The sequence below is a fragment of the Scyliorhinus torazame genome, chromosome 22 (assembly GCF_047496885.1).
Source record: "Scyliorhinus torazame isolate Kashiwa2021f chromosome 22, sScyTor2.1, whole genome shotgun sequence".
In the NCBI taxonomy this organism is placed as follows: Eukaryota; Metazoa; Chordata; class Chondrichthyes; order Carcharhiniformes; family Scyliorhinidae; genus Scyliorhinus; species Scyliorhinus torazame.
Genome location: NC_092728.1, coordinates 101,304,175 through 101,324,424, shown reverse-complemented (window position 1 = coordinate 101,324,424; position 20,250 = coordinate 101,304,175). Strand labels below are relative to the sequence as shown.

General features: G+C 47.7%; 1 protein-coding gene across 7 annotated transcripts in view; it reads right to left on the bottom strand.

Annotated features, from left to right (window-relative positions):
- Nucleotides 1–20,250, bottom strand: part of LOC140399277 (G-protein-signaling modulator 1-like) — a 386,887-nt gene that overhangs the window by 131,332 nt on the left and 235,305 nt on the right. For all 7 annotated transcript variants that reach the window (XM_072488747.1, XM_072488745.1, XM_072488750.1 and 4 more), the window contains one exon: nt 4,043–4,198. In XM_072488747.1, the coding sequence (XP_072344848.1) occupies nt 4,043–4,198 (156 nt within the window). The remainder of the gene's footprint in view (nt 1–4,042; nt 4,199–20,250) is intronic.

The following is a 20,250-nucleotide window of genomic DNA, read 5'->3' as shown; positions in this document are numbered from 1 at the left end:
GAGGAGATGCTTAGGTGCTGTTTTAAACACCGTTGAACACGGTTCAAAGTCCTACCCTAGTAATAAGTACGTGTCACTCCTCGAATATAGCGCTTAATTTGCTCATCCTACAGATCCCCATCCCTGCTTCAATTTCAAACACCAGTATCTTATGCTGACGGTCAACATTTCAGGACCCAGACCATGCAATCAAAACAATTCAAGTTTGTCATATTTTCACAAGTACATCAGGCCGTGGGGTAGCCGAACGTTTGATATTGGCTTCACACGTCCGAGGGAGCTTTTGGTTACAGTTGGGCTGGACACGGGTCACCGTGCTAGAGGCCAATCCCTTCAGGGCTGCCTACAGGCTGCTCACTACTCCAACAAGCACAAAGTGAAATGCTGTCAAGTAGATGAAACGTGCATAAAACTGGGGCGGCACGGAGGCGAAGTGGTTAGCACTGCTGCCTCACGGCGCTGAGGACCCGGGTTCGATCCCGGCTCCGGGTCACTGTCCGTGCGGAGTTTGCACATTCTCCCCCGTGTCTGCCTGGGTCTCACTCCCACAACCCAAAGATGTGTAGGTTAGGCGGATTGGCCACACTAAATTGTCCCTTAATTGGAAAAGAAAATAATTGGGCATTCTAAATTTTTTTAAAAAAGGAAATGTGCAGAACATTAAATTTGATGACCGTAAAGCTTCTCCCCACCTCACACTGCATCCGCCCACTATACTCCCCCCTCCCCCCTCCCCCACCAAAACATCTCAAATTGCTCATGGGTCTGGTTGCCACTTGGTTTAGTTTAATGAGCTGGTTTAATTCAAATTGTCTTGATTTGCCTGTCGACTAGATTTCAAAACCAAAGTGAACCAGGAGAAGAGTTGATTCTTGTTGCATAATGCTGGACTCCCAATTGGTTTTCTGGCCAGATGCCCAGATAGCCACCCACTCTTCAAACTTTTGCATCCCTGTGTCATCGCGAATTATGAACCAGAATGCCGAATTAGAAATCAAGAAACGGATGAGAGTTAACCGAATCGTGTTATGAAGCAACTTGTGGCTCGGTGCAAAAGAAATGAAACCAGGCTGCCAGATGGGCATGCTGCAAGAAGGAGTAGAGTTTACTTTGAAGGATCAAACGTCTTAAGTATTGTAGAAAGGTTTCAACAGTGCTGCAAAACGAAATGGCAAAAATTGGGTGCAGGCTCTGTGCTTTTATACTATACCTAATGTAATTCAGCAGGGTACGGTTAGAAGATGAATTTTAAACTACTCTGAACTTCAAAAGGAGCAATACAAGAATTTTTTTTTAAACCATAAAACTTAATTGTCCCTGGCAATTGTAATTTATCCTAATCTGATGCAATAACGAACCTTTGAATCAGAAAATTGCTGCACCTTCACAGAATAAACATTGACTTGAACGGGCAGCATCCCGACAAGTTGTGCGTACTCAAACTATAAAATAATCTTAAAGCCAGTCATGAAAACACCCCTTCGGTAAACAGCCAGCATTTCGAAAAGAATAGCATGTATTTCACGCTGGCTTGGCGTGCGGCACCAGCACAATAACAACAACGTCCTTGTCACACTGGCTTAGAATGAAGAAATGAATGGATAAGGGAGGTCGGGATCCAACAGGCAGGTTTCAAATACTATAATGCTAAGCATTTTTTAAAATTCAAACTTGTAAAATTTATCCATCCCCCATGTGCACTTACAGCCCCATACCAACATATTGTTAATATAGATAAATGTTGCAATTTCAGTGCAATTCAGAAAGAGAAGAAAAAAAAGTAGTATTATTTTTTGAATGACCGATAACATTAAAAATGCCCCTTTGTTGAACTTTTCCTGCTGTTAATTATTGTTACATATTAGTATTCGATGCGAATCCCTGTGCTTTGATGGAGATGTGTGTGGAAGTAGCTGAACGTAAACATTAAAGATGGTAGTGATTTTAAAATGGAAAAATCCAATGCTCGTGGGATCACAATAAGCAAGTCTTACATTTGCTGCAGGAGCTTGTTGCCAAACTTGCTATTAATCCGGTTTCTGATTAATTTTAAGGAGGTACCACAGTTGGGTTTCACTTTATTTACTCATGGCTAATTAGAATGTTTTAAAAAAAATGTTAAATAATCTTTACTGTCAAGTAGGCTTACATTAACACTGCAATGAAGTTACTGTGAAAAGCCCCTAGTCACCACACTCCGGGTACACAGAGGGAGAATTCAGAATGTCCAATTCACCGAACAGCACGTCTTTCGGGACTCGTGGAGGAAACCGGAGCACCCGGACGTGCAGACTCCACACACAGTGACCCAAACCGGGAATCGAACCTGGAACTCTGGAGCTGTGAAGCAACAGTGCTACCCACTGTGCTGCCCTGTTAACTGAACTCTTTCCTCGATCTATGGTCCTCCTCGGCTAAAGACACTGGGCTCATGCTGAAGCATCATACACCGGCAGACAATTGCTACATCTAAGTAGCTACTCTTCTTATGCACAACAAGTACACTATTCCACCCTAGTGGGATCCCAGCAGAGCGAAACTGGTCCTCTTTTAAACATATGCGTGCGCACATTCTACCAGCCCTCACCAACAGGAACCCTCGACACATTGCTCGTCATCATCGCTGGCTGTCCCTCAAGGTATGACATCTACTCAGTGTTGTGAGTTCCTGCCATTAGTCCTCATGTAGCTGAACAGGCGATTCTTGACCCACAGATCTTTGGACATATGGGGTACGGTACCCCTGAGGTAGTGGGATCTGGAGAGCAGAATCTTCTTCCATCTCTGCCACCGACCGCTCTGCCTCATCATCAACAGGAGCGCAAAGTGCGGTCCAGCTTGGTGGACACGTTGCCGCCATTTTGATCGATTAATAGCAAACTCCTCCCACTCAATAGCGTCTCTGCTGTCACGCTTCAAGGACAGAGTTTCTTTGAAGCGTTTTCTTTGTCCTCTCCTGGACCATTGACCATTTGAGACTCGAGGAAACAGTACCTCGTGCGACAGATGCTTTTCGACCAACCGGACACAGTGTCCAGTCTATCGATCCTTACTTGTGGGAACTTAGGTGGAGGCCATTCAGCCACTCAAACAAGTTCGACCATCAGTTCGACCATGGCTGATCTCTACCGCAACTCTTTTTAACCGCCTTTTCCATATCCAGTCTTTACAAACAAGAATCTTATCTAACTGATCTTGAAAATTTCAATTGACCAGTTTCCTGACCATGCAACGTAAATGACAATCGCACCATCACACTAGCATTCCAGTTGAGAGTAGCTAACACGAGTACAGACCATTAATTAAACACGTGACTTCCACGGCCTGCATTATGCTATCCCACACACATGGGACTATGCGTTTAAATACTGAACCATCAGAGGAGCAAGTCCACCTTCCACCGTCCCAGCAGTCGTATGATACAACAATGGAGTTGTTGACTAATTATTGCAATCAATAATTATCCTACAACTGATTCATAAATGAAATGTGTAAAACTCCAGTTGTGGAGAGCTTTGGCTCTAAAGTCAGCTGTTCTCCACCAAGCACGCTACACTCACCAAACACCACATCTCAAACTACTCAAAGATATTCTCATCCCGAAAGGTTACTGTCTGAAGGAAAGCCATCTAATTTGCATTTGAATGGATCAATTCTTTTTTTTTTTTAATTTAGATTACCCAATTATTTTTTCCAATTAAGGGACAATTTAGCGTGGCCAGCCAATCCACCTACTCTGCACATTTTTGGGTTGTGGGGGCGAAACCCACACAGACACGGGGAGAATGTGCAAACTCCACACGGACAGTGACCCAGAGGCGGGATCGAACCTGGGACCTCAGCGCCGTGAGGCAGCTGCGCTAACATCTGTGCCACCATGCTGCCCAGAATGGATCGATTCAAACTAATTCCACCATCTCCCAAGGGAACTTGTTCCAATAAATTGAACTTGGCCGAAAACAACAATATTATACAAAGCAAAACGATCGTCAGCAGTGACTCGCTCACACAAAAAGTAAAACAATCTCTTCAAAGCCTCTACCTGTCATTAAGTTCCTGGGCAATGGACAGATGCCTGATGTGGTATTCGATAGCTTTCTCATAGTCTTGCAGCAGAGTGTAAGTGTTACCAAGGCTGTAACAAGCCTGAGCTTCGACCGCTTGGTCCTTCAGCTGTCTGGATATCTGAAGTGTTTTCCTGTGGAAACAGAAGAAAAGTTTCAGCTGGCAAAGTAATACAGGCGATCCCCAATGAGGACACACCAAGTTGGGGGTGTGATTCAAGATGGAGGCTTACCACCAATTTCTCAAGGGCTATTAGTGATGGGCAACAAATACCTTTGCCAGTGTCATGCGAGAATGCCTTTAAGAACTGGATGTTTAAGCAATGTACCTTCAAGAAAACAGTGATGTCACAGAGTGGGTGGAGCTCAGCCATTTTGCAGTCTGTGTTTGCAGGTTTTTAATTTCAGTTTTGAAAGAGAGCTGCAGTTAGTTTAGAAAGTGCCTGGCTGGTTTTGCTGAGAGCAGTTTAAAAGTAGAATGCCAGTTTGAGACAGCAGCTTAGGTGTGTCTGTGTGTTTCCAGAGAGTTTGCAGGAAGAAAGCAAGGTGCTGGAGCTGAAGGCAGCCAAGCTAATATATCTCTGCCATTCTACAAAAAATATATATATCCTTTAACCTGATGTGATACTGTTTAAAGGTGTTAAGTCTCTTGGAAGTTTGAAGGAACATTATAAGGAAGTATTTACTGTTGCAACATTTTCTGAGTTATCTTTGAAGTAAGGGGTGTTAAGAGAGCCAATGTTTACTTCAGATGGTGTCCATAATTGTAATCCCACACCTGGGGAAAAAGCCGTGTGCTCGGAAAAGCAACAAATCCATTAAAGGGAGAGGTTGGTTGAACTCCATGATACATTTTGGGGTTCTGAAAAGCCTCGCTCATAACACCAGCATTCCCCACATCCCACGAAAGAATTAAGTAAAGCCAAGAACTCCAGCCTGAATTTAAAATTTTTAAATTTATTTTCAAATGGTCTCCAAACTCAAAATTGAGTAACCAGCCATTGCCATGAAACGTTAACCCTACTTCTCTCTCTATAAATGCTGCCACATTTTTCTGACTATTTTCTGCTTTCATTTCATGTATCGTTCCTACGTCTTATGGTCTTATTAGGGATAAGGCAGGAAAGTGGATTTGAGGATTATCGGATCAGCCACCATCTCATTGAATGGCAGAACAGACTCGATGGGTCGAGTTGCCTACTGCTCCTACGTCTTATGGCTCCTGTAAAGTCAAGTGTCTTGGTCTAAATGTCACCATCTAGCCCTGGCCATCTTCAAAAAGATCTTCTTTTTGACATCACAGATTTTAAGGACAACTGTTTAAAGGCACACTTTCTTGTTCTCAAACCTTTACATGCCACTTTTCAAAACAGATGTATGGACAGACAGCATGATGCTTTCTGAAACCTTGTGAGACTTGTATTTCCAGATCTGGCTACAAAGAGTCACGAAAATATGCAAAGACCCCATTAGGGTGTGAAGGACCCTTTTACTTCAGAGAGAACTGGAGACAGGAAGGACGTTTTCCAAAAAGGCTACAAATTAATTAACTTCTTTGCTTTGTGGAACATTGGCTCACCTAACTTATCACGGCCGCCATTTTGTATTTTTGAATTATAAAAAGGGCTGCAAGGGGCCATTTTGTTGCGTGATAGGGCTGAGAGACATTACCAGCAGACAGCTCTCAGCCACCACACACGACAGCAGGGCTTCCCTGCCACCTGTAGCTACAGTGGAAGGTGTGCAGGGGGAAAACATCACGGTTCTGCGCAAAAGGAAACCAGGTAACCTGCAGGGTCCTACTGGCAGACCCAGTAAATAAATAGTCCTTCTCTCCCTCCCCAAATCTCCTGGCCTGCGTGTGGTGTTCTTTGTGATTCTTGTTATCAGGATGGATGTTGCAGTGTTCGCAAAGACCACAGAAGCCAAGTTCATTAACAAAGCTAACATTTATTTACACTACTTAGAACATAGAACAATACAGCGCAGTACAGGCCCTTCGGCCCACGATTTTGCACCGAAACAAAAGCCATCTAACCTACACTATGCCATTATCAGCCATATGTTTATCCAATAAACTTTTAAATGCCCTCAATGTTGGCGAGTTCACTACTGTAGCAGGTAGGGCATTCCACGGCCTCACTGCTCTTTGCGTAAAGAACCTACCTCTGACCTCTGTCCTATATCTATTACCCCTCAGTTTAAAGCTATGTCCCCTCGTGCCAGCCATTTCCATCCGTGGGAGAAGGCTCTCACTGTCCACCCTATCCAACCCCCTGATCATTTTGTATGCCTCTATTAAGTCTCCTCTTAACCTTCTTCTCTCCAACGAAAACAACCTCCAGTCCATCAGCCTTTCCTCATAAGATTTTCCCTCCATACCAGGCAACATCCTGGTAAATCTCCTCTGCACCCGCTCCAAAGCCTCCACGTCCTTCCTATAATGCGGTGACCAGAACTGTACGCAATACTCCAAATGCGGCCGTACCAGAGTTCTGTACAGCTGCAACATGACCTCCCGACTCCGGAACTCAATCCCTCTACCAATAAAGGCCAACACTCCATCGGCCTTCTTCACAACCCTATCAACCTGGGTGGCAACTTTCAGGGATCTATGTACATGGGCACCTAGATCCCTCTGCTCATCCACACTTTCAAGAGCTTTACCATTAGCCAAATATTCCGCATTCCTGTTATTCCTTCCAAAGTGAATCACCTCACACTTCTCTACATTAAACTCCATTTGCCACCTCTCAGCCCAGCTCTGCAGCTTATCTATATCCCTCTGTAACCTGCTACATCCTTCCACACTATCGACAACACCACCGACTTTAGTATCGTCTGCAAATTTACTCACCCACCCTTCTGCGCCTTCCTCTAGGTCATTGATAAAAATGACAAACAGCAACGGCCCCAGAACAGATCCTTGTGGTACTCCACTTGTGACTGTACTCCATTCTGAACATTTCCCATCAACCACCACCCTCTGTCTTCTTTCAGCTAGCCAATTTCTGATCCACATCTCTAAATCACCCTCAATCCCCAGCCTCCGTATTTTCTGCAATAGCCTACCGTGGGGAACCTTATCAAACGCGTTGCTGAAATCCATATACACCACATCAACTGCTCTACCCTCATCTACCTGTTCAGTCACCTTCTCAAAGAACTCAATAAGGTTTGTGAGGCATGACCTACCCTTCACAAAGCCATGCTGACTATCCCTGATCATATTATTCCTATCTAGATGATTATAAATCTTGTCTCTTATAATCCCCTCCAAGACTTTACCCACTACAGACGTGAGGCTCACCGGTCTATAGTTGCCGGGGTTGTCTCTGCTCCCCTTTTTGAACAAAGGGACCACATTTGCTGTCCTCCAGTCCTCTGGCACTATTCCTGTAGCCAATGATGACATAAAAATCAAAGCCAAAGGTCCAGCAATCTCTTCCCTGGCCTCCCAGAGAATCCTAGGATAAATCCCATCAGGTCCCGGGGACTTATCCATTTTCAGCCTGTCCAGAATTGCCAACACCTCTTCCCTACGTACCTCAATGCCATCTATTCTATTAGCCTGCGGCTCAGCATTCTCCTCCACAACATTATCTTTTTCCTGAGTGAATACTGACGAAAAATATTCATTTAGTATCTCGCCTATCTCTTCAGACTCCACACACAATTTCCCATCCCTGTCCTTGACTGGTCCTACTCTTTCCCTAGTCATTCGCTTATTCCTGACATACCTATAGAAAGCTTTTGGGTTTTCCTTGATCCTTCCTGCCAAATACTTCTCATGTCCCCTCCTTGCTCGTCTTAGCTCTCTCTTTAGATCCTTCCTCGCTACCTTGTAACTATCCATCGCCCCAACTGAAACTTCACACCTCATCTTCACATAGGCCTCCTTCTTCCTCTTAACAAGAGATTCCACTTCCTTGGTAAACCACGGTTCTCTCGCTCGACGCCTTCCTCCCTGCCTGACCGGTACATACTTATCAAGTATGTACGTATTAACGCTCCACCACTTACTCCTATAGTAAACATTAGTCTGGTAATCTACAATCTACACTCAACTGACACTCGTCTCTACGGGCAGCACGGTAGCACAATTGGATAGCACTGTGGCTTTACAGCGCCAGGGTCCCAGGTTCGATTCCCCGCTGGGTCACTGTCTGTGTGGAGTTTGCACGTTCTCCCCGTGTCTGCGTGGGTTTCCTCCGGGTGCCCTGGTTTCCTCCCACAGTCGAAAGACGTGCAGGTTAGGTGGATTAGCCATGATAAATTGCCCTTAGTGACCAAAAAGGTTAGGAGCGGTTATTGGGTCACGGAGATAGGGTGGAAGTGAGGGCTTAACTGGGTCGGTGCAGACTCAATGGGCCGAATGGCCGCCTTCAGCACTGTATGTTCTATGTTCTACACTCTATCTAACCGTCCTGTTCTCTCTATCACTGCTCTCCTCCAACTCTCTCCCAGAAGTCTGTGAGTCAGTGCTTTATATAGTTCTGCATCCATCTCCATCTAGTGGTTAATTTTGATATGACATCAACCCTTGGTATTCTGAACATTTCCCACAGTGTCGCACTGCTGAGTCCACCTGTGCAGGAAATTCCAGTTAGTCGACTAACAAAGCCATTGCAGCTGCTGAATATGACTTCCAAGTTTCAAACATTTCACTTTGGAATGAAGGGCAACAGGCCCACAAAGATATTCCACTGAGAATGATTTGAAATCTCATCATTAAGTATTAAAAAAAAATCTTAATCTGCTTTTAATCTTCCAAACAGCATTTTAGTTAATAACTTTATCACTTTTACCCAAGTAACTTACACCAGCAGTCTTTGCGATAAACTAAGCTTTATCTTGTTTAAGATTATTTTTAATTGTGTAACTGACATTAAACAAAGAAGGCAACGCACAACACACATTCTTAGCTCATGAATGAAACAACTAGTATGTGGTCGTGACATGAAATATCTTAAAACCACTAGTGCTAAGGTCTGAATCTGGTCTGCAGAGAAGTGACTCATTTTTCCACATGCGCTCTGGCATGCCAGCACCAAACTCTTATTTCAAATAGATCTCCCATTCGCAGGCAGACAATTTATACGTAAATCAATTTAGTCTCATCTCAAGGTTTTCCTTTCCTGTGGCTGCAGATAAAACAGCCATCTGGTCTGTATTTTATATCTAAACGATTGCTTATTTCATGAGTTTTATCTTGTTCATGGGATTCATTACAGCTTTTGGAACATTATTGCACTCAAATTGCCCAAAACAAAGGTGATTCATTGGTCATGAAGCACTCTGGGATATCCGGAGAACAGAAAAATTGCATTAAAAATACTTCTATTTCCAGGAAGAACCATCTCATTTAGGCCATAATGACTTCTTAATTGGACGCGTATGTTTGAATTATCTTACGAGATGCAACTTTCTCCAAAATAACGCAGAGGAAACATAACCTGGTAAACGTAGTTCTGTGAGCCAAAGAGGTGCCGCTCTGCATAACATCAAAGAGGTGGGTCAAGAAAGTAGAGTTCAGGCAGAGCAGATCCGTGGGGCTGTGCGGCTTGCTCCTGTTTACAACGTATTTACAGTTTGGAAACTCCTTATTCAGCTGTCATAGCTCCGCACAACCTTCCCCCCCCCCCACCCCTCTTCATTAACCCCATCAACATATTCTTCCATCCATTTCCCCCTCATGTGTTTAGCTTCCCCCCTGAATGCACCAACTATTTGCCTCAACCACCACCTTTGGGAGAGAGTTCCCGATTCTAACCATTCTCAGCATTAAAAAATTTCTCCTGAATTCCCTATTGCACTTATTAGCAACTAATGTATATTTATAGTCCCCAAGTTCGGATTGGATCTTATACCCGAGTGGAAACATATTTTCAGGATGGGGCAAAGTGGGGGGGGGGGTTTAGGCAGACTGGCTATGCTAAATTGTCCCTCAGTGTCCAAAAGGTGAGGTGGGGTTACGGGGATAGGGTGGAGGCGTGGGTTTCAGTAGGGTGCTCTTTCCAAGGGCCGGTGCAGACTCGATGGGCCGACTGGCCTCCTTGTGTACTGTAGGGATTCTATGATTGATCCTATCAAACCCTTGCATAATCCTGAAGACTTTTATTAGGTCACCCTGTCAGCTCTCTCATTTCAGGGCCTCCTTTAGCACAGGGCTAAATCGCTGGCTTTTAAAGCAGACCAAGGCAGGCCAGCAGCACGGTTCAATTCCTGCACCAGCCTACCTGAACAAGCGCCGGAATGTGGCGACTAGGGGCTTTTCACAGTAACTTCATTTGAAGCCTACTTGGGACAATAAGCGATTTTCATTTCATTTCATTTTCATTTCATTTCATTTTTGAAGAAGAAATTTACCTGGTTTGTTAATCTTTACTGATTGGCATAATGTCTCCTCACTCTTCCTCGTCACAGAGTCACATCTGCTCTATATAATTTCACTGTGAATTAGGTTTTCTGACCAAAGTATTGAAATTGACTGATTTAGAAATGAGACCACCCAATTGATTATAAAGCTAGCCAGGTGCAATAGCTACCAAGCTAGGTCCAAACAGAGTGAGCAATGCACTTCAAAGGCCAACTAGAAATCAAAAGTTATTTCCTCAAAAGACTCCGTGAGCTCCGACACATTTACAACAAAGAATCAGTTAATCAGGCTAGCGTAGCAAAAATTAACAGTACAATCTCAGCATCACTCCAATACATCTGAAAGTTGGATGGAGGGCTCGGGTTGACATGTGGGAACCCGACCAATTTGGAAATAAAATATCTGGAGGGTAGATTGTAATACAGCTTTTAAAAAAAAAAAATTTTTTTTTTTTTTAAATGTTGAGTGACATGGAGGGAGCAAAAAAGCTAGACAGGGGTCTAGCGGGGGGGAGGGAAGGGGGGGGGGGTGGAAGGGTTGCTGCTGCACTGGCCGAAAGGGAATGGGACATAGAAGAGGTGGTCGGGACGGGGGTCCCCCGTCTGGGGGACTGGAGGGTGAGGGAGGCGTGGACACGGGACTGGCCCAGAAAAGGAGATGGCTAGTCGGCGGGGGCCTCCAATCCGGCTGATAACGTGGAACGTGAGGGGGCTGAATGGGCCGGTGAAGAGGGCTCGAGTGTTCGCGCACTTCAAGGGACTGAAGGCGGACGTGGTCACGCTCCAAGAGACTCACCTGAAGGTGGCGGACCAAGTCAGGTATTCCACTCGGGACCGGACGCGAAGAATAGAGGGGTGGCAATATTAGTGGGAAAGCGGGTGTCATTTGAGGCCAAGACTATTGAGGTGGACAATGGAGGGCGATATGTAATGGTGAGCGGTAGGCTGCAAGGGACGTGGGTGGTGTTGGTAAACGTATACGCCCCGAACTGGGATGATGCAGGATTCATGAAGCGCATGTTGGGGCGCATTCCGGACCTGGAGAAAGGAGGCCTGATAATGGGAGGGGACTTCAATACAGTGTTGGACCCAGCACTAGACCGCTCCAAATCAAGGACTGGAAAGAGGCCGGCGGAGGCCAAGGTACTTAGGGGTTTATGGATCAGATGGGGGGAGTGGACCCATGGCGGTTTGCAAGGCCGCAGGCCAGGGAATTTTCTTTCTTTTCCCATGTACACAAAGCCTACTCCCGGATAGATTTTTTTTGTTCTGGGCAGGGCGCTCATCCCGAGGGTGGAGGGGACGGCGTATTCGGCCATAGCCGTTTCGGACCATGCCCCGCACTGGGTGGAACTGGAGCTGGGAGAGGAGAGGGACCAACGCCCGCTGTGGCGACTGGATGTGGGACTGCTGGCGGACGAGGTGGTGTGTGGGAAGGTGAGGGGGTGTATCGAAAGGTACTTGGAGGCCAACGACAACGGGGAGGTGCAGGTAGGGGTGGTATGGGAGGCGTTGAAGGCAGTGGTCAGGGGAGAGCTAATCTCCATTAGGGCTCATAGGGAGAAGACAGAGGGCATGGAAAGGGAGAGGTTAGTGGGGGAGATTTTGAGAGTGGACAGGAGATACGCAGAGGCCCTGGAGGAAAGATTACTTGGGGAAAGACGACGGCTCCAGACGGAGTTTGACCTGTTGACCACAGGGAAGGCGGAGACACAGTGGAGGAAAGCGCAGGGGGCGACCTATGAGTATGGGGAAAAGGCTAGTCGGATGCTGGCACACCAGCTCCGTAAAAGGATGGCAGCGAGGGAAATAGGGGGAGTCAGAGATGGAAGGGGAGCCACAATTCGGAGTGCGACGAAAATAAACGAGGTATTTAAGGCCTTCTATGAAGAGCTGTACAGATCTCAGCCCCCAGCGGGGGAAGAGGTTATGAGACGATTCCTAGACCAACTGAGATTCCCGAGGGTGGAGGAGCAAGAGGTGGCTGGTCTGGGGGTACCAATTGGGTTGGAGGAGCTGAGCAAGGGTTTGGGGAGCATGCAGGCGGGGAAGGCCCCGGGACCGGATGGGTTCCTGGTGGAGTTACATAAGAACATAAGAACTAGGAGTAGGCCATCTGGCCCCTCGAGCTTCCACCATTCAATGAGATCACGGCTGATCTTTTGTGGACTCAGCTCCACTTTCCGGCCCGAACACCATAACCCTTAATCCCTTTATTCTTTAAAAAACTATCTATCTTTATCTTAAAAACATTTAATGAAGGAGCCTCTACTGCTTCACTGGGCAAGGAATTCCATAGATTCACAACCCTTTGGGTGAAGAAGTTCCTCCTAAACTCAGTCCTAAATCTACTTCCCCTTATTTTGAGGCTATGCCCCCTAGTTCTGCTTTCACCCACCAGTGGAAACAACCTGCCCGCATCTATCCTATCTATTCCCTTCATAATCTTACATGTTTCTATAAGATCCCCCCTCATCCTTCTAAATTCCAACGAGTACAGTCCCAGTCTACTCAACCTCTCCTTGTAATCCAACCCCTTCAGCTCTGGGATTAACCTAGTGAATCTCCTCTGCACACCATCCAGTGCCAGTACGTCCTTTCTCAAGTAAGGAGACCAAAACTGAACACAATACTCCAGGTGCGGCCTCACTAACACCTTACAGGAAGTAAGTTCGACAGGAAGTACGTAGACCTGTTGGCCCCGCTACCAGTGAGGACCTTTAATGAGGCAAGAGAGGAGGGGACACTACCTCCGACAATGTCGGAAGCGACAATTTCTTTGATCCTAAAGCGGGACAAGAACCCACTGCAAAGTGGATCGTACAGGCCGATCTCGCTCCTTAATGTGGATGCAAAGTTGCTGGCAAAAGTGCTGGCCACGAGGATCGAGGACTGTGTCCCGGGGGTGATTCACGAGGACCAGACAGGATTTGTAAAGGGTAGGCAGCTAAACACCAATGTGCGGCGGCTCTTAAACGTGATAATGATGCCATCGGTGGAGGGAGAAGCGGAGATAGTGGCAGCTATAGACGCGGAGAAGGCCTTTGACCGAGTACAGTGGGAGTACCTCTGGGAGGTGCTGCGTAGGTTTGGGTTCAGGGGAGGGTTTATCAGTTGGGTTAAGCTCCTTTCCAGAGCCCCGGTGGCGAGTGTAGTGACGAACCAGCGGAGGTCGGAGTACTTTTGACTGTACCGAGGGACGAGGCAGGGGTGCCCCCTGTCCCCCCTGTTGTTCGCATTGGCGATCGAACCATTGACCATGTCATTGAGGGAGTCTAATAAATGGAGGGGGGTGGTCCGAGGGGGAGAAGAGCATCGGGTGTCACGAGATGCGGATGACCTGTTGCTGTACGTGGCGGATCCAATGGAGGGGATGGTGGAGGTCATGCAGACTCTAAGGGAGTTTGGGGAGTTTTCGGGCTATAAGCTCAATGTAGGGAAGAGTGAGCTCTTTGTATTACAGGTGGGGGACAAAGAAAGAGGGATAGGGGACCTACCGCGGAGGAGGGCGGAGGGGAGCTTTCGGTACCTGGGGATCCAGATAGCCAGGAGTTGGGGGGCCCTACATAGACTGAATCTGACGAGGTTGGTGGAGCAAATGGAGAAGGATTTTAAAAGATGGGACATGCTATCGTTCTCGCTGGCAGGTAGAGTGCAATCGGTCAAAATGGTGGTCCTTCCGAGGTTTCTGTTTGTGTTTCAATGCCTTCCCATCGTGATCACCAAGGCCTTTTTTAAGAGAGTAGGCAGGAGTATTATGGGGTTTGTGTGGGCGAATAAGACCCCGAGGGTAAGGAAAGGGTTCCTGGAACGCAGTAGGGACCGAGGAGGGTTGGCGCTGCCAAACCTGGGGAGCTACTACTGGGCAGCAAATATGTCGATGATCCGCAAGTGGGTTATGGAGGGAGAGGGGGCGGCATGGAAGAGGTTGGAGATGGCGTCCTGCAAAGGAACGAGCCTGGGGGCGTTGGTGACGGCACTGCTGCCGCTCTCGCCGACAAAGTATACCACGAGCCTGGCGGTGGCGGCAACGCTAAGGATCTGGGGCCAGTGGAGACGGCACAGGGGTGCAATGGGAGCATCGGTGTGGTCCCCGATCAGGGGTAACCACCGGTTTGTCCCGGGGCAGATGGACGGGGGGTTCCAGAGCTGGCATCGGGCGGAGATCAGAAGAATGGGGGACCTGTTCATTGACGGAATGTTTGCGAGCCTAGGGGCACTGGAGGAGAAGTTTGAGTTACCCCTGGGAAATGCCTTTAGATATATGCAGGTGAGGGCTTTTGTGAGGCGACAGGTGAGGGAATTCCCGTTGCTCCCGGCACAAGAAATTCAAGACAGGGTGATCTCGGGTGTATGGGTTGGGGAGGGCAAGGTGTCGGAAATACACCAAGAGATGAAAGAAGAGGGGGAAGCGTTAGTAGAAGAGTTGAAGGGTAAATGGGAGGAGGAGATGGGGGAGGAGATCGAGGAAGGTCTGTGGGCTGATGCCCTGGGTAGGGTTAATTCCTCCTCCTCGTGTGCCAGGCTCAGCCTGATACAATTTAAGGTGGTTCACAGAGCTCACTTGACGGGGGCGAGGTTGAGTAGGTTCTTTGGGGTAGAGGACAGGTGTGGAAGGTGCTCAGGGAGCCCGGCGAACCATGTCCATATGTTTTGGTCATGCCCGGCACTGGAGGGGTTCTGGAGACGAGTGGCGGGAGCAATATCTCAGGTGGTGAAAGTCCGGGTCAAGCCAAGCTGGGGGCTAGCAATATTCGGAGTAGTAGACGAACCGGGAGTGCAGGAGGCGAAAGAGGCCGGTATTCTGGCCTTTGCGTCCTTAGTAGGCCGGCGAAGGATCTTGTTAATGTGGAAGGAGGCGACGCCCCCCCAGCGTGGAGGCCTGGATAAATTACATGGTTGGGTTCATAAAGTTGGAGAGGATTAAGTTCGCCTTGAGAGGGTATGCGCAGGGGTTCTACAGGCGGTGGCAAACGTTCCTAGACTATCTCGCGGAGCGTTAGAGGAAGGTCGGTCAGCAGCAGCAGCAACCTAGCGGGGACGGGGGACGTCCGGGGAGGGGGGGGGGGGGGAGCTGCCTGGGGGTGTGGATGAGCAAGAGATAACATGAAGAGTCGGGGAAACTGGCACGTACGGGAGAGAGCCAGTGTACAAAGCTATGTAAATATACTATTTTGCCATGTATATATCTTGCTCCGCGCGATTTCTCGTTTCTTTTTTTTTTGTTACGGGGGGGGGGGGGGGGGGGGGGGGGGGGCGGTTATTGTTTGTAAGGGAGAAAAATTGTGTTAAAAACTTTAATAAAGAAATATATTAAAAAAAATTTTTTTTTAATGTTTTGAGATGGCCAAGAGATTAAATACACAATCTGACAGGAGTTACAAATCATATCGGGAACGGTGGCACTGTTGCCTCAGCGCCAGGGACCAGGGTCCCATTCCGACCTCGGATGACTGTCTATGTGGAGTTTGCACGTTCTCCCCCTGTCTGTGTGGGTTTCCTCCGGGTGCTCCGGTTTCCTCCCACAGTCCAAAGATTTGCAGGCCATGTTAAATTGCCCCCAAGTGTCCAACGGTTGGCTGGAGTTACAGGGGTAGGGCGGGAGATTGGGCCTTGGTAGGGTGGTCTTTCAAAGGGTCGGTGCAGACACGATGGGCCGAATGGTCTCCTTCTGCACTGTGGGGATTCTATGATATCTCTCTGCCCTTTCCAAGATAGAAAGGGCAAAACGTAAACCTAGGTCTGAGACTTTACGACAATGCTGAGTAAAGGTTCCCTGTTTCAATGTCAGTAGTCCAGCCAGGTGCTACTTGCAGACAAGAGCTGTAATTTATAGTATGAGGTGTACTTATCTCAGAACACTGTGTGCCCATTGATCAATCCTAAAATAGAAGAAAGCTGCTTCAACAAGGACACCGCCTTTGACAATTACAGACCAGCTCATTGCTGACAACTGCACTGCATAATCTGAACTGAGGATCCAAATCTAGCCAAAGCACTTGAATTGCAAGGGCAGTGTGCCACGACTGTGAAATAAAGATGAGTAGCTACAATCTGAAGAACTACTCGGCCACAGTCATTCCCATTATATTGGGAACTCGCAGGGCAGCACGGTGGCGCAATAGCCGAGGTCCCAGGTTCAATCCCAGCTCTGGGTCACTGTTTGTGTGGAGTTTGCACATTCTCCCCATGTTTGCGTGGGTTTCGCCCCCACAACCCAAAGATATACAGGCTCGGTGGATTGACCATGCTAAATCGCCCCTTAATTGGAAAAAATGAATTGGGTGCTCTAAATTTTAAAAATCTATATTAGGAACTCGGTAAACATTCGTTCATTATTTAAGCAAAACTCCTCTGGCAATCTGCAGTTCAAGTCTCACTTCAGATACTCGAGTACATAAATCCAACTGCTGCATGAAAACAATGGACTAATTGACTATGTTACATCGGAGCTGCATGTCTGTGTCCTGCTCACTAGCTGCCGTTCCTGTGGAGAGGGAGAGACTGACTTCCGGTTTGTCTATGTATATATATATATTTTTGCTGCTCCCTCTAGTGGTTACTTAGTTGTAGTGTATTTCCCTTAGCCCCTTGTGTATATACAATGATGCATATCACTACATCCCCCCTTTTTTCTTGTTACATATTTTCTGTACTTTGTAAAAGAAAATTGTACAAAATAGGTAGATAAATGATGATATGTACAAGTTGTGATGATATTGATGATTATACAAAGCCAGTTAATATTTATGAGTCCAATCTTAATTTTAAAAATGTATGAGTCCAAACTTCATGAATTTGTTCGGTTGAGTTGCTTTCTTCTTCTGTTGTTGAAGTGGTGATGTTGATGTTGTCATTTCTTTGTGAACGTCGTCAGTGTTCATGTGTTTAAGTCACCAAGAAGTCATCATGAGGTGTTCGAATGGTCCAATCACTTTGTTGTCTGACTTAGACTTTTTTTTTCTATGCTTGTGGTATCGATTCTGTATGTTGTCTGACCCGGACGTTTTTCTGTGCTTGCGGTATTGGTGCTGCATGCCATCTGCCTCGAAATCTGGTTTGCTTGTTTGTAGTGGAGCAAATGTGAATTTGTGAGATTCGTTGTCATGCCGTGGTATGTTTGTACTCTTGCCATTGTTTTGAGCTGTGCTGTTACATTGTCCTTCATGTGCAGAGTTGTACCATGTCGTACAAGTTGTTGTTTCATTGTTGTTGTTTTTGTCATTTCTGTCTTTGTTGTTTTTGTTGTCGTACTTGTTGCTGTTGTTGTTCTTGGTTCTGTTGTGCTTCTTGTGGTTTTTGTTGTTCTTGCTGCGCTCAATGACCATTCTGTGTGGATAATTCGAGTCATTCTCAAAGTTATTTGTGTCAATGTCCTTTGTGATATCTGGGGCGAAATTCTCCCGAAACGGCGCGATGTCCGCCGACTGGCGCCCAAAACGGCGCCAATCAGACAGGCATCGCGCCGCCCCAAAGGTGCGGAATGCTCCGCCTCTTTGGGGGCCGAGCCCCAACATTGAGGGGCTAGGCCGACGCCGGAGGAATTTCCGCCCCGCCAACTGGCGGAAACGGCCTTTGTTGCCCCGCCAGCTGGCGCGGAAATGACATCTCGGGGCGGCGCATGCACGGGAGCGTCTGCGGCCGCTGACAGTTTCCCACGCATGCGCAGTGGAGGGAGTCTCTTCCGCCTCCGCCATGGTGGAGACCGTGGCGGAGGCGGAAGGGAAAGAGTGCCCCCACGGCACAGGCCCGCCCGCGGATTGGTGGGCCCCGATCGCGGGCTGGGCCAGGCCACCGTGGGGGCACCCCCGGGGCCAGATCGCCCCGTGCCCTCCCCAGGACCCCGGAGCCCGCCCACGCCGCCTTGTCCCGCCGTTCAAAAGGTGGTTTAATCCACGGCGGCGGGACAGGCAATTTATCGGCGGGACTTCGGCCCATCCAGGCCGGAGAATCGCGGGGGGTGGCCCGCCAACCGGCGCGGCCCGATTCCCGCCCCCGCCGAATATCCGGTGCCGGAGACTTCGGCAACCGGCGGGGGCGGGATTCACGCCAGCCCCCGGCGATTCTCCGACCCGGCGGGGGGGTCGGAGAATGACGCCCCTGATGTTTCATTGAGCGTTTCTTCTTGAGGATTGTGAGAATGATCTGATGTTGCATTGATGTTGGTGACAACACTCCTTTGTGGTTGATGTGATTCCTCTTTGATTCCTTGGTGCTCCTCTTCTGGAGTCATTTCAGGTTCACTTGAATCATCTTTGGTTTCTTGATGCTCCTCTTCTGGAGTCAAAATCTTCAAGATTTCATTTTCTTGTGAATAGGTTACACATCTCTGGTGCTCCCTCTAGTGGTTACTTAGTTGTAGTGTATTTACCTTAACCCCTTGTGTGTATACAGTGATGCATATCACTACAGGCTCCAGCAGTGTACATGGATCCAAATCAACACTGAGATCTCTGACATGGTGCTGAAGAAAGAAGCCCGATACCGTACCAACTTGGGATAACACGAGAACATAAGAGTGTGGTTAGCCACCCCCCCCCCCCCCCCCCACCCCCGAGAGCAACGCACACACTTGTCCTCCACACCAGAGAAAAATCCACTCATCCTTGCTTTAGTCAGATGTGCCCTATGCACCACCGTGAATTCAATCAAACTTAACCAAGGATATTAAGACAAGGAGGTGACCCTGTGAAGAGCCTCACTCCATATCTCACTATCCTAAGATGGGACCCAATTCACCCTCCCATTTCATCCTCACCTCACTCAACAGAGCGGACTCCACCGGGTGGATATGGCCATAATATGCCCAAAATAATCCACCCCTATCAGACATAGCCAAAGACAAAGTCCTCTTCAGCAGGGGAGAGAGTGGTGCCGAGGGAATGGAGGGGAAAACCTTGAAGAAGAAAAGAAATCGCAAATCTGAAAGTATCTGAAAAGACTGGAACGAGGCAGTTGGAATTTCTCCATCAGCCCCTTAAAACTGACAAACCTCCCCTCCACAAATTGGTCTCTTAAACCTCTCCAACCCGTCTTTAAACGTAGAGTCCAAACCCGTCGGCAGAAAAGGGTGGTTGTTGCAGATAGGGTCTAATGAAGACAGGGAACAGAGCTTAAAATGTTACCTGAACTGCTTCCAGATTCTCAGGGTAAATACCACCATTGGATTCAGGGACAATCTCAATGGAGAGAAAGGCTACAATGCAGTTACCATTGCACTAAGGCTAGCAACAGTGCAGGAGCTCGCTTCCATTTGCCCCCATATGAAATCAGGATCACTGAACCACAACAAAATCTTCTGAATACTTGCTGCCCGATAGTCATAGAATCCCTACAGTGCAGAAGGAGGCCATTCAGCCCACTGGCACTTGGAAAGAGCACCCTGCCCATGCCTCCACCCTATCCCCATAACCCATTAACCCCACCTCACCTTTTGGATGCTAAGGGACAATTTATCATGACAAATCTACCTAACCTGCACATCTTTGGACTGTGGGAGGAAACCAGAGCACCCGGAGGAAACCCACGCAGACACGGGGAGAACGTGCAGACTCCGCACAGACAGCCACCTGAGGCCAGAATTGAACGCGGGTCCCTGGAGCAGCAGTGCTAACCACTGTGCCAGCTTAATAATAAAGCAATAAAATGGGTAGAGCCATGCCCCTCTCTTTGGAGCAAAGCCCCACAGATTCTTGGGAGTCCTCCCGCCCAAATAAAGGAGGACATCAATTTGTTGATTTTAACAAAAAAGGACTTGGGGAGAAAAATAGGGAGAGATTGAAAAATAAATAAAAATCTCGGGAGTACA